Raw genomic sequence first — 14068 nt, 5'->3', positions numbered from 1 at the left:
CAGAGACTGCACCGACCCCCCCACCTTCAAAACACTGACCAAAACACACCTCTTCAGACTGGCTTTTAATATGTGACTTATGTTGTGTTGCTGTTTTTATATTGGTATTCTATTATATCTCGTTTTATCACCACGGTGAAAAATAAAACAGGAAAACATTTTAAACTGTAGCCACATGTATATACAGATTATTCATGTTTGTGAAGAGAAGGGGAGGCAAAAGCAACAACGACAATAGGAAAGCCAATATAAACACATTATAAAGACACTGTTAAAAAGTAGTGAATTTGATTCTTCTTACCTTGTGGTAGATACAACTATATTTGACAGTTGCATCTTCAGCATTTTCCATAATCAAAACCGTTGCTTCTTCACCATTAACATCAATAATACTTCTGCCTTGAAATAAAACTCACATCGGATTAATGGTTAATGTTGTAGTGGCCTTTTGAATAATTGTAGACACACTGGTAGCCAAAATACTTATTTTGCGAAGATTAGAAAGTTAGGTATTAACCCATATCACCACCTGTATTACAATTCAACTATGTGTGTGTGTGTGTGTGTGCATTGGATTTGTTGAAGTCAGCATGACTTGCCACATACGGTTCATTAGGTTTACCATTTATCACTTCCAGACAAGAGAGCAAACAAAAGTTAGTGTCATGCTGCGTCACACAGCTGTGTGTGTGCAAACATTACAGACCTGCAGCCAATGTCTTCTCAAAAAACATGGAACTTTGCAGATCATCTTATTTTTATGGATCGGGGGGGAAGTGAAGAGTCAACACCACCCAGGGAAGAGACTATGCAACAACAGATGTGTCTCAAACATTGGCTTACACTCAGAGCTGATGTTTTTCATTGTTGGAGCATTAAACCCTCTAAAGAGCACTATGCTTTTTAGGGGGTTTTCTTTCCTGTAGTGTGTTCAATGGGTTTGTGTGCATGTAAATGGACTGCAAAGGCCAAAATCAGGGGGTTTCTCTCCCTAACACCCCTCCCCCGCCTTTCCTTTGTTTACTTCCTAAACATAGTGACATCACTGTGTAACACTTGCACTTCCCTTGGCTAGCAGTCTAACACATTGTGTTGATAGGCTATGGGGCGAGACATCCCTAAGTTGTTGACCAATCACAACAGAGCCGACCAGCTAACCAATCAGAGTAGACTGGGCTCTGGTTTCAGACGGAGGGTGAAAAGGGGTTTTGCAGCACAGACAGTATGAGAAAAATAAAGAGTTTTTGAAGATTAAAGCATGGAGACATGTCACAGCAGAGGCACAACATACAAATATGAACCTGAAAATCAGCAGAATAGGGTAACTTTGAACATCAATGATTTTGCTAGTTATTTCCAAACAGCTATGTTGACTTGCATTAAATGAAGGAATATGGAAACTTTAAAAATGATTATTAGTGTCAGGAACGAGAAAAACAAATCACTGATGAACTGCACAAAATGATAGGTCATATGCTTATAAATTGAAAACATGAGTCTTTACATTTTGTTCTTTATTATACCATAGTGAAAACAATGGATCCAAAAATATTCAAAACAACATGCAGACTGTTTAACAAGATGAATATTTTGTTTTTAAAGTGTAATCGAGAATGCTCCTACATAAGTCAGAGAAGGCCTCTTTTCGAGTCATCACTCATCAGATTACAGTCACCAGAGGTTTGCACTGCAACCATCATATATAAAGTAGACTCCTGTCAAACCACATAGGAGCATTCAGACATAACAAACCAATAATGATCAAATCATTATCCTTTTTTCCATATACACTTGTTGATTGCACTTTATTTTATTTCGGTTCTTTTTATAATGCTTTTTTGTTATTGTCGATTTTCTGGGTTTTTAACACTGTTGTGAAGCAATGTTTTGAAAGTTTATATACAGATAGAAATCTATGAATAGAAAATATGATCTGCAAGAGAAGTGGGAACCAATTTGTTTTTTGACATAGACGGTAAGGCCTTTTAAACTTTAGAATAAGACAACTTCGGGGACATCTCCTGAACATTGTGCGATACTTCAAACACAAACTCTTGACTGAACTGTCTCTGTGTGTGTTTCACTCCATCGGGCTGCAGAGGCCAACGGTTTAATCTGCAGCCGTCACTAAGAAACACTGAGAGGCGAATTCAAACTCACAGATTGGCAGTATGGTATGTTTACAGAGTACAATACTAGTGCACGTTTGCAGGGGTTACAATGTCTCTTCTCGTATGTAATGTAAGAGATGCTAGAAAGCAGTTAAAGCCACAAGCTGATGTAGCAGTGTAATCATTATAGTCTTGATTAATAAGTAATGTATTGTATATCAGTTATGTTGGTTATAATGTTATACCCCTATTCAAATGAGAAATCCGAGACCCTTACATATCATTCTGGTCGGATTGTCTTATTTGATTTTCTCCAGGAACCCACGCAACTCCATTGGATTGTAGTCCCAAGGCCCTCTGCCCCCCTAGAGAAACACAGATAAATAAATGTTAGGCATAAGAAAAGAACATGTTCCTTTATATATATCTACGACACTTTCAGAAAGAACACGCTATAACGTCCATGACATTTGATAACATGTAATTGTACACTTCTGACTTGGCAAACATAAACCAGGCACCATGCCCAGAATTGGATTGTGTCTATGTATCAATGCTCCTCCTTATGCGTGAGAACATGTTGCATGCGGCAATGATTTTAATTCACGTGATCGCGTGAAAGGAGCCCTAGAGTCTAGACACGGTCATTGAGAGGCATTATGTGGTCGTAGGGTAGTGTGCAGTGAAAGAACATTTACTTGGAAACTCTCCAATCATTATACATGAAATAAAAGTATAAACATTTGCTTTTGTTTGAGAGATCTCACCTTGTAGACAACTTTCCCAGCCTGCAGCACGTAGAGCCTCTCAGGCAGAGCACCGTACTTTATGGCAGCAGAATTGTCCATTTCATCCACAACCACCGTACAAAGGGGCTGCTTTTGGATTAGGATCTGTGCCGCGGACAGCCTGTCTTCCAGGCTCTTGTGCTTCTTGATGTCGATGTTGTTTTCAAATGACCAACCGTCTGACACAGAGAATAGAAATGTGATTTTAACTGTACACTGAAGCACAACTTCCAATTTATGGATGACATAAGAAAAGTAGTTTTATGGATGTTGCATAAGTGCATTGCAGCATTTTATTGTAGTGAATGCAGCCCAGATTATGTCAGTGTTGCTGCCAGAACTCAATGCACAGCGCCACCAAAAGTGCTGAACTCAAAGACCCAATGTTCAAGTGCTCTGGAAGAACATAGAATGCAATCAAAAGAAGACTCAACATAAGAGTTTTTAATGTATTCAATCACAATAGTTAAGGGACGTTATCATGCAAAACATATATTTTTGCTGCATTTACATTTTTTTTTACAAAGTAGGGTTAGGGTGTTAAAGGACATTAATAAATATAGATGATTAAGTTATTTCCGTAACAAACAAGTATTATAATAAGGCACTCATGCATCTTTATCTTGTCTTATTTTCTTAATTGTGCTTTATTATTGTCCAATGTGCACTTTATTTCTTTGTTGACCTTACCTTTACTCTGTATGCATAGTTCCTCCATCAATACATTCATGGTGATAAAACAATGACTTGACTTGGCACTCGTGCTTCCTTCACTTACCTGTTGAATGCGCCTCCTCGATGTAGATCACAAGAAAGTCGGCGACATCGCTGAAGTCCTTGACGAGTTGCTTGAACTCCTCAAGTTTGTACATAAACGGGGGTCAGGTGCAACTTCCGAAATTCAACACCAGCATTCTGTTGTCTGCAGAGAAAAAACACAGCTCTACATTTAGCAGCATGGAGAAATATAATCAGACAATAACACCACATCTCACCACGTACCTTTCACGAACCGGCTGATTCTTGATTTCGTTCCCTCCATGCTGACCACATCTGTGTCCGGAGCTTCTCCTCCCACAAACGCCTCTTGTCCGAGGGACAGCCACATGTGATGAGAGGCAGTTTTGAAGAACATGAAGGTGCCAAACGTCGGACCCCAATCTTCAAACTTAAAACTAGGATTCTGGGTCATGGTGGCTCTTTCACCCAGTTTGAGGATCAGCTTCTTGGCGAGACGTGGTGATACGTACAGCATAATGCCCAGTATGATATTGACTCCCACCATGAAGCAAAATATGCATGCTGTCGTGAAATAAACCATTAACCTGTCCGGAGACATTGTTGCTCCTTGGTGGTGGACTCCTGTGTTTGCACTGTAGTCTATGGTTTGCACAGAGCCTGAGCCTGTTGTGAACCAGACATATGATGTGGGTTAACGCCCACTCGGATAACGTTCGATCACAGATGCATTCATGGCCTCTTTTAAGAACATGTACTTTCTAGATCTGAAGTAGGCCTACAAAATACGTTGGAGGATCACTGAACACTCGAAAACATTCGAAATGTTATAATATTGTTTTGTTAAAAAAAAGTGCATTTGTTTAATATGGAGTTATAATGAATAATACGCATAGTAATAAGACGTTACCCATTGAAGCTAGCAGCAGAGTGTGAGGGTGTCACTGCCAGCACTAATTAGCAGTTAATTTCTTTCAAAATGGCGCTAGCTAGCTAACGTGTTAGCAAACAACTGTTTAGCTTCTTAAATTCGTCATTGATATTTTGGAGACAATGAGCGACATGGACGGGCCTCCGACTTCAGTCCTCTTTCTCCCGACATGGCGAAAGTAAGTGTGATTTAAATACAAAGGTTTTTTCTACATGACATAAAATGCTTCTTAGCAAGCTAACGTCAAACGTTTTTCCACCAACAAGTGTAGTTAACGTTAGCTCTTTGATTAGTCAATAGCTAGCTACTTTTCTTCTGCTTTTTAATACATTAGGCTGCAGAACAGCATTTTTTCACCCTAACAATACCATTCCCACACCCATACTGCTCCAGATTAACCAGCTCCCTGGGTTTATCACAGGAAATAACAATTTAAAGCCTAATTAATTATGAACATTGACCCAATTTAGCATGTTATTCTTTTTTTTTTAATGATTTACTTTTAAGCAGACCAAGGTCTAGTTTTACTAATCCATAATTTTGCTCAGTAACTATTTGCAGGAAGTCAAGTAGACTAATGATCCAACATGGATAACACACACAACAAATCATGCATTTGAAATTAATGCTGCTCACTAAAAACCCCAGCAAACTTTCATCAAGATTCATTTAAGTCTTTGAAAAGTGTTGTATCAACATATCAAATCATGCTTTTTAATACATTAGGTGAATTACTGGTGATGTTCTATAAATAACATGTTAATTGGGTTTTTTCAACGAAAACCAAGTTAATTAAAATAGACAATGTGCAACGTTTTAATCTTATTCAAATTGCACCTGCCTAGTCTTCAAGGGTCATTATTACCAATCATTTGTTTGAAAGAATAAATCCCCGCCATATAAATACATTTATTTAAAACTGCCTGATTTCCTTCTGTAATGTTATTTTTGCCTCAATATATTGAGGCATATCTGTTTGAGACACACGTTTTTGCACAGTCACTGTGATTATCGATAAAGTCACTGTGAATGAGTGATACCAAGGATGCTCAACTTTTGCCTACAGGGTAATTTCAGTTTTGTTATCTGGCGTAAGATATCAAAAACCTTTGACCACGTTACCCTCTTAAGTGCTCCTTTGTTACGGCCCGTCCACACTACAGCTTCAAAAAAAGCTTGCCGGCGGGCGTGTCTGAAGCTCGACCAACAACCAATCACATGAATCTCCCGCCCCTGACACACAAACAGCGGTTTGATTGGCTAGAGCTTGTACTGGCATATGATTTGATTGGCTGACGCTTCCACCGAAAGCTTCAGAAGCTTCAAGAGTGGAACATTGCTCAACTTTTGCAGCCTACGGCCCGTCTACACTACAGGCATGAAAAAATCTTGGAGCTGGGCGTGTCTGAAGCTTGGCGATTTTTTGCGAGCAACCAATCACATGAATCTCCCGCCCCCGACATACAAAGCAATAGCAATTTTAAAACAAAGTAAACTGGATATAAACTCTCCAAACAGGCGAAAAAACGATCAGTTTCACCCACTGTCTCTGCCACCTCCCTCCATGCCTGGTTCCTCCGGTTTGTATCCCGGTAAATAGTTCCGGTCGTAAAGAACCGGGTGATTTGCTACCGTAATATCTCGTTTGGAATATGAGGAAATGAACTGCGGTCTGGCTCTCCCAGCTTGCACGCGGTTTGATTGGCTGCGCTTGCACTGGCGGGATTTGCATAAACGGGATTTGATTGGCTGATGCCAAGCATCGAGCGTCAAAAGTTGAACATTGTTCAACTTTTGATGCCGATAGATGCTCGTGATGCTTGCAAAGCCATGCCATGCTCCCCACAATGCAGTTCGGCGAAGATTCAAAATCTTCTATGTCACCCCATTCAAGTGAATGGGCGAAGCGTTGAAAGCATTTTTTGATGCCTGTAGTGTAGACGTATTAAAAGCTCCGCTCTGCTACCCACAATTCAGTTCGGCGAAAATCGAGGCAACGTGACGTCACCCCATTCAAAGTGAATGGGCAGACGCGTTGGAAACCGTTTTTGAAGCTGTCGAAGCTGTAGGGTGGACTTTGAATGGGGTGACGTCACGTTGCCTCGCTTTTGCGCCGAACTGAATTTTGGGTAGCAGAGCGGAGCTTTCCTTGCGTTTCAGGCTGCAAAAGTTGAGCAATGTTCAACTTTTGAAGCTTCTGAAGCTTTTGGTGGAAGCTCTAGCCAATCAAACCGCGGCTTGTGTGTCAGGGGCGGGAGATTCATGTGATTGGTTGTTGGTCGAGCTTCAGACACGCCCGCCGGCAAGCTTTTTTTAAGCTGTAGTGTGGACGGGCCGTCACTGTTGCATTTAAAGCCTGTGTCTAGCATACTTCGTGTAGTGTTTTTTAAATGTTTTTTACAAATTAAAATGTGAAGTACAACTAAAGATTGTATGTGTTTGAGCCTTCAGGGATAGGCCAGTCCATTTCTCCTCTGAGATTTAACTATGGGTATTTTAATAATTAAATGTTAAAAAAGTATTTCATTTCCATGAAGGTCTGGCACACGTCCTTCAGGATGTTCCTCCCCAGTGATGGATGTGTCTTCCTTGCTAAATTAATGTTATCTTTAAAAAGGAACAAGCAACCGTCATGCCATCTAGACCAGTGGTTCTCAAACTTTTTTCAATAATGTACCCCCTTTGAAAAAAATATTCAGCCAAGTACCCCCTGATCAGCATTTGTTAGGGACAAAATGCCTATATAAAGAGGTACAGTACAGCGCTGCACCGTCAGTGTCTGATTTATTAAAACAACAACATGTAACTGATAAACACTTAAATGCTACATTTAAAATGTTTACAATCCATCACTAAATTCATGGCAAACCAATTTTAACATCATGCAATAACACTAAGAAGACATTAGTTGCATTGAACTGATCTTTTTAATAAGTTGTACTTACAATTTAGTGAGAAACATGGGCTTGCGCTTCACTGAGGATCTTTGTCATTCTGACAGCGAGGCAAACTGCAGTTATTACACTTCGCGTTTTGAAATATGTGTAACTCTGTTCATATAAAACCCACACTGCTCAAACTTCGTTACTTTTCCTAAAATGTGTATATTTATTTATTTTGGGGCGTGGAGAATTAAGAGAAAAATATATATGAGCATTTTATGAGCATGGGATTTTGACCCCTCATATAAACATAATGCATAATGCTGCGCTATACTTTGCGGCCACATGCAGTTGGCAAGCAACGCTTATTGTTTAGGTCCTTTGATAAGCAGGCAGTCATATCATTAGCTAGAATGAGCTAGATCTGATAGATTTAGACATAAACGCGACTGAAGTATAACCGGACGCAAGAGAGAGATCAGAGATCAGATCAGCTGCTGCTGACATAGAACAAAGCTCCCCCGCTGTGACGGACCGTTGCGCGGAGCAAAATACACTAAGAGTTAGACCTAACACACTTCTAGTTTATCTACTCTGGAACAAGCTAAACTAGTTATACATATATGTATTCTTTACTTGTCGGGTCACTCATTAAAGGATCAACGAGCTGCACGAGACTGACGAGCTGTCAGGAGAGGTCGAGAAAAAGAGAACACCCCGTTTATTTTCCAGAATTACTGTAAACCTTTGAATAAAGTAGTTCATCTAGCCTACTATTAGTAGTTTGTTTAAATGCATTAATTATGTTTTTTTTTTTCATTAACATAAAATAAATCTCACGTACCCCCTGCAGTACTCCAACGTACCCCTAGGGGTCCGCGTACCCCCATTTGAGAACCACCATAAAACTCATTTTCCCAGTTCCCAAAATGATGTAAATTGAATTGAATGAATTTGGCAAACATTTTCCAAATGGTTTCATTATGGCGCAACCTAATCTTTATTGGACACAGACACACTATATAAAATAACGGCTACAGTTCTTCTAAATTATTCACTTTTTTCCCCCCTCATTGACTTTCCTCACTTCCTTTCCTTGCTAGCAGATAACTGTCCTAGACCGTAAATAGTGATATTATTACCATTGTGTATTAAATGTTTTTACTTTACTTGATTGGTATTTGTGAAGTGATATAACTTGCTGTGCAGGGTTTCCCAAGCGTTTGTGGATTATTCAGGTAGGTTTCTGTGAAGCGTGTGTCGACATTTGTTTGCTTTTACACCAGAGATGCTGAAGATAATACCTGGAGCTAAAACACATATAAAGTATTTATTTTACATTATTTTCCAAGTTACACAAGCACATCCACTGTCCCGTGCCTGGTTAAACCAGTGCCACTTTGCAGATTTAGAACCCTATTATTTCCATTATTATATTATGATAAAGTTTTAGACCAAATTATTGATTTTATGTTTAAGTTACTCGCAAAACATTTGAAAAAGCCATTAAACTCACATCAGAAACAACCTATTTAATGATTAAAGATTTGGATTATAGACATTTCTTTCACTTTAACGTCAGTATTTATTTTTTTCAAGAGTTATTCGACATATATACCAGATAAAACAATAGTTAAAATGTTTGCAGGATTACATTAAGATTATAAAAAGCCACTTCATTACTGAATTATAATAGAAAAATGTCATCAAAGAATTATGAATATTCTTATTATTTTATTTTAATAAACCAGATATTTTATAAAGCCATACTGACAATGTTCACAGATATATATTTAAAAAATCAGTATAGAGTTACAGTTAAAGGGTAGTTTATGTTTTCAGATTCATTTCATATTATATTATGAACATTTTTGTGTCCAATCTTTTCTTGTAGCTCTTCAATCACGTGGGTTCATATTTCCAACAGCACGTGAAGGCAGCATCAGAAACAGTTGTTCCCGTTCTACTTTTTTTTCTTCGGGTTTTACAAACAGGACTTCACCTTGCACCTACTAACAAAACTCACCTGTTACATAACATATACAATTTCACTTGACAGTTTGTCACACACGCCTTGCATTTGCCCAATTATGTGTTTAAACTCTGTCCGGGGTTAAGATGTGTCCTTCCAGGGAAAGGCCACTAAGAGGCGCTGCAGATCCGCATATCCAACATCGATACAAACTCTCAACGCTTGGTTTATCACAGGAAAGAACAATTTACACCTTCCTTTATTATGCAGATTGACATTATTTGGCATTTTCATTATGAACTTTTAGTAAGCTTCGTTCCAGTATTAAATCCTATATTACAAATCCATCCTTTTGTTCTGTAGTTTTTTGGTCCAACTCAAAACATACTCAACAAATCATGCGGTTGAAATAATAATAAGGGCAGCTCCGAAAAAACAAAGCACATTCTCTTCAAGGTTTTTGAGGATGTGTACCTATATCAAATCATTAACTTAAATCATCCTAAATGTTCTGCTGTATGATAAATAACATCCCAGTTTTCTTTTCTCAATCATACCTGTGCGTCTCAGCCTCCCATTGATCTGGATTGGGCTGCAAAACAACTAAACAAAAAAAGTGACAGCTGTTTTGTAAGTCAAGAGGCAATAACCTATGCATACATTTAAACGTAATATAATGCACGTTATATCGATATAACCCTGCATTTCAGTGATATACATTACATGGCAATGGTTGTAGTTGTATCTCCCACCGAGGACGATGTGCACCAAAGCTTGGACAACACTTTTTGTTTTGTTTGACCTTTTCTTTTCCATAGAGCTTTGAATGCTTGGTCAACATGCATAAAGATTATAACCCCAGTAGCTCGCAATCTGCACTTCTTCGCTCAGAACCACACACAGCTGTCTTGATCCAGATCTGTCCTCCCACAGAAACACGGACACACTCTCCATTGGTGCTCCGGATTCATGCGGAGTGTGGAGCTGCCTTGCCGGGTGCCAATCAGAGAGAGGGAGGGGGAGGGGGGAAGGGGGAGAGACGCATGGGATGCTGATGACTGATCCTCACTGAGAGGATGCTATCGATCAGGCTTGCAAGGACGCTCTTCCTCCCACTGTGATAAATATGCTGATTTGCGCAATTGGATTTGCTTCTGCTCCTCATTGGCTAATTGAATAAGGTAGGTGGTACCAACTCCTTGAAGTTTTACCAGTTGCTCCAATCTTGTTCAAGCGAATGCAGTGATTTGATTATTGTTCATTCGCAGGTAATGTGAGCGCACTGCATGGGAAAGCCGAGTGATCAATGCAGAACCCCTCAGCGCTGTTCGGGATGGTGAGCCACTGTCAGACCCAAACTTTCTCAGACTTTCCCGGCCTTTCGCTCTCCGTGTACGGCAGCAAGGCGGACCTGTGTTCGTGGAGAGCCGGCAACGGTGGTTTCGGATCGCAGATTTGCCGGAGCCCAAATGAAACCCCGACGCACATGAACTGCGCCAGCCAGAAGAGATTCAGCGCGTCCGAAGAAAAGGCGCATCATGCGGCCAAAGCTCCGCGATCCTGCCTGTCTCTCCCCCCTGTGCAAGGTAAGCCCCTTAAGCCCCCGTTTTATTGATGCTTTGACGTGTTTAAAAGTTGATTTAATCGAGTCACATTTAATGGAATTATTTTTGACCCCATTCAAACAAACTGTAAGGATAACAATAACATTTTCGGTCGGTTTGCCAATTTGACCAATTATTTCAAGGTTTATTTGAGATAAAGTCCAACAATAATGTTGCTTTCACATGGCTCCTCGAGAGCATCCTTTGAAGCAGCTGTGTATTTGTGTTGAGAGCCCTGTTTGTGGATTAGGTCTGTTAATTAAACTCAGATCTCACTTGTATCCTCGGCCAAATCATAAATAACACCAGAATCAAAGTCAATGCTGCACACGAAGGCCATGTGAGCGATGGACAGTCGGAGGAAAAACTGCCAAGTAAGTGCGTTTCCTAAGGATGCTCACAAGGCATGGCAGCGTTTTCACAGGGGGATTAGTGTGACGTTGGCTCATTTAGGGAAATATGGAGAGCTTGGCATCTTCAAGTTTGGACAGCTTAAAACAACATTTTCAATCATAATTAATTGAAAAAAATCAAATTTTCTTTCAAACTTTGAATAATATGAATCGTGGACATCTCTTTATGCTCAAATGGCTCCTATTTAAACGATTGCCTTACAAAAGTAGAATAAACTTTGACTTTGGCTCATCAGTGAAAATCATAATTTCAAAACAATTACACGGATGAAATGAGCACATGTCATGCAGTGGAAACTGGGCTGAGTCCCTGCTGCTCCATCCTGTTTAGACAGTGTTGTTGTGAGAGGGAGGGCGGAGGTAATTACAGCCCCGTCCTAAATTATGATTAGACGGAACAGACTTTTATATTAGCAATCATCCTCGCAGCAAGAAGAGGATCAACGGATTTGATTATTGTTTCTCCTCGTTAAACACAAACCATATGTCTGCTGGATGCGTCTCAGCAGTTATGAGATCTGTTGGAGCTCTATCAGCCCTCCATCCGCAGCATCCCGGCCAGAATGAATCGTGTCATTGTGTTCGCAACGCTTTTGAACTCACTTCCCGTAAGTTGTGGGAACGCGAGAGTATGTTATGCGTTTGTGCGTTGTGTTGAGCAGATTGACATTGCGGAAAATCTGTCTGTTTGGTTCTGAGTCTGTGAGTGATAGCTCTTACATTTCTTGTGGGTTTATGAATTAAAATAGTTTCCCGCCTCCTTTAGGAGTGCTAGAAAATAACCCAACATCTCCTTCCTCACACACATACTGATCTAATTACAAATTAAAACATATTGCACACATATGATTTTCTTATTCAGTTTAACTTGTACTCCTACCTCTATCCTGTATGAATATGAGCTGTATTCCAGGCATTTGCTGTTGTTTTATAGTCTCTCATGGTGAGAGTGCAGTATGAAAATGATCTCAGTACTCATCAGTCTTTTGTATCATGCCTCATTTCAGTCTGATCGTATTACACACTCCCATTTGGGGACAGAGCTGGGGTTTAAACTGCATTCTCCACCATTACTTTAGATTTATACTGAAAGGAATCTTTGCACAAACACACAGTGTAATATTAATCCTGGTGGGAGTGAGACACCGGAGGAAGAACTTACCTCAGACGGGAGATTTGACTGTGTACCCTGCGATTGCAAAATGGGAAAAAGTAATACTCATAAGAAGAATAAAAGTGACTCAATATGTTCTGGTAGAGGAGCTGCAGTTTATCATGGTGCACTATGAGACCCTCATTCAGATTGCCTCTTTATTTTTCAATGTCCTCTCACAAATGCAAATCTAAGGTGTTTTCAGTTTTTCTGCATCTATGGGTTTTTATACATGTCAAATTGAGTGAAAAATTGAAAGTGAGTAAGAGTCAGTTACAGAGCTGAACTTTCCACAGGCTTGGATTTGATTTTGTTTACACGCCAGGTATCCTAAAATATATAAGTAAACAACTCAAAATGTAGTAAAAACACTTGCTTTGACTACTCAACCTCACCATAGCTCTGCTATTGCAGCTATCCCTAGCATACATCCAATTAATTATAATTTCTTTACATTATGTTGAATGAATACAAATCAAAGTGGCATACATGACATCTGGTGTGTAGGTTTTTGAAAACCGTGTGTATTAATCTTCATGAGCGTCTGATCATCCTCACACTGCGAGTGCACTGTGCTATAAATGTTAGCGCCCACCAGCAAAGAAAAATATTTAGCCTGCAAAGAAAACACTTGACCTCTCTTGAAAAAGAATATCAGGTTTGAAAGGAGTGTGTACTCTAGCATCATTCGATACCTGTCTGAAGTTCCTCCTGTCCCGGGACGGAGCTGTGAGAAGTGTGTGTGTGTGTGTGTGTGTGTGTGTGTGTGTGTGTGTGTGTGTGTGTGTGTGTGTGTGTGTGTGTGTGTGTGTGTGTGTGTGTGTGTGTGTGTGTGTGTGTGTGTGTGTGTGTGTGTGTGTGTGTGTGTGTGTGTGTGTGTGTGTGTGTGTGTGTGTGTGTGTGTGTGTGTGTGTGTGTGTGTGTGTGTGTGTGTGTGTGTGTGTGTGTGTGTGTGTGTGTGTGTGTGTGTGTGTGTGTGTGTGTGTGTGTGTGTGTGTGTGTGTGTGTGTGTGTGTGTGTGTGTGTGTGTGAGAGATTATGTTAGGAAAATGTTTGAGTGCTCCGCAGTCCCAAACTCCCTCTCAGATAAATGCAGAGTTCTGTTGATTCAGCGAGTAAAGAGATGAGTAATGGATATTTGGATTTTATCATTGTCGGAACTTTTTACATTGCTATGGCTGTTTCTTTTCTTATGCACACACCATCGTGACATGTTTTTCTATAAAACCATACATACAAATATTTATACATGCAGTGTACACACCTGTATGCAAGCACAGCAGCAAAACACATGCACTAAACATACATGCCACACATTGACACTTTCTTGTGGTGAAGTGGCATTGGCACCCATGTTGAATATCCTCCAAATGACTTGGTTTCCTATGTTTTCCCCAGAAGCTTTTGTGGACGTCATACTGCGGGGCGATAATCTGACTGTTATGAGAAACAACCGACCATTACTGCGCCTCCTTT

At 39.9% G+C, this 14068-nt stretch overlaps 2 protein-coding genes across 4 annotated transcripts in view; one reads left to right on the top strand and one right to left on the bottom strand.

The window, feature by feature from the left end:
• Positions 1-1497: 1497 nt before the first annotated feature.
• On the bottom strand, positions 1498-4373 carry dio1 (iodothyronine deiodinase 1). The gene is made up of 4 exons (XM_079656615.1): positions 3902-4373; positions 3678-3821; positions 2879-3078; positions 1498-2476 (listed from the first exon to the last, which is right to left on the bottom strand). Exons 1-4 carry the CDS (start codon positions 4236-4238, stop codon positions 2411-2413), a joined length of 747 nt encoding a protein of 248 aa, XP_079512741.1. The 5' UTR covers positions 4239-4373; the 3' UTR covers positions 1498-2410.
• A 200-nt stretch (positions 4374-4573) lies between these two features.
• The window catches only part of glis1b (GLIS family zinc finger 1b), an 80761-nt gene continuing 71266 nt past the window's right edge, over positions 4574-14068 (top strand). For 2 of the 3 annotated variants that reach the window (XM_079656481.1, XM_079656479.1), the window contains exons 1-4: positions 4574-4746; positions 9993-10052; positions 10356-10603; positions 10691-11008. In XM_079656481.1, coding sequence (XP_079512607.1) covers positions 10729-11008 — 280 coding nt within the window. In that variant the 5' untranslated portion in view covers positions 4574-4746; positions 9993-10052; positions 10356-10603; positions 10691-10728. The remainder of the gene's footprint in view (positions 4747-9992; positions 10053-10355; positions 10604-10690; positions 11009-14068) is intronic. The other variant, XM_079656480.1, reaches the window with a different exon arrangement.

This window comes from Notothenia rossii (genome assembly GCF_949606895.1).
Source record: "Notothenia rossii genome assembly, chromosome: 1".
NCBI lineage: Eukaryota > Metazoa > Chordata > Actinopteri > Perciformes > Nototheniidae > Notothenia > Notothenia rossii.
The sequence above is the reverse complement of the archived record's forward strand: the minus strand, read 5'-3'. Positions and strand labels throughout refer to the sequence as shown.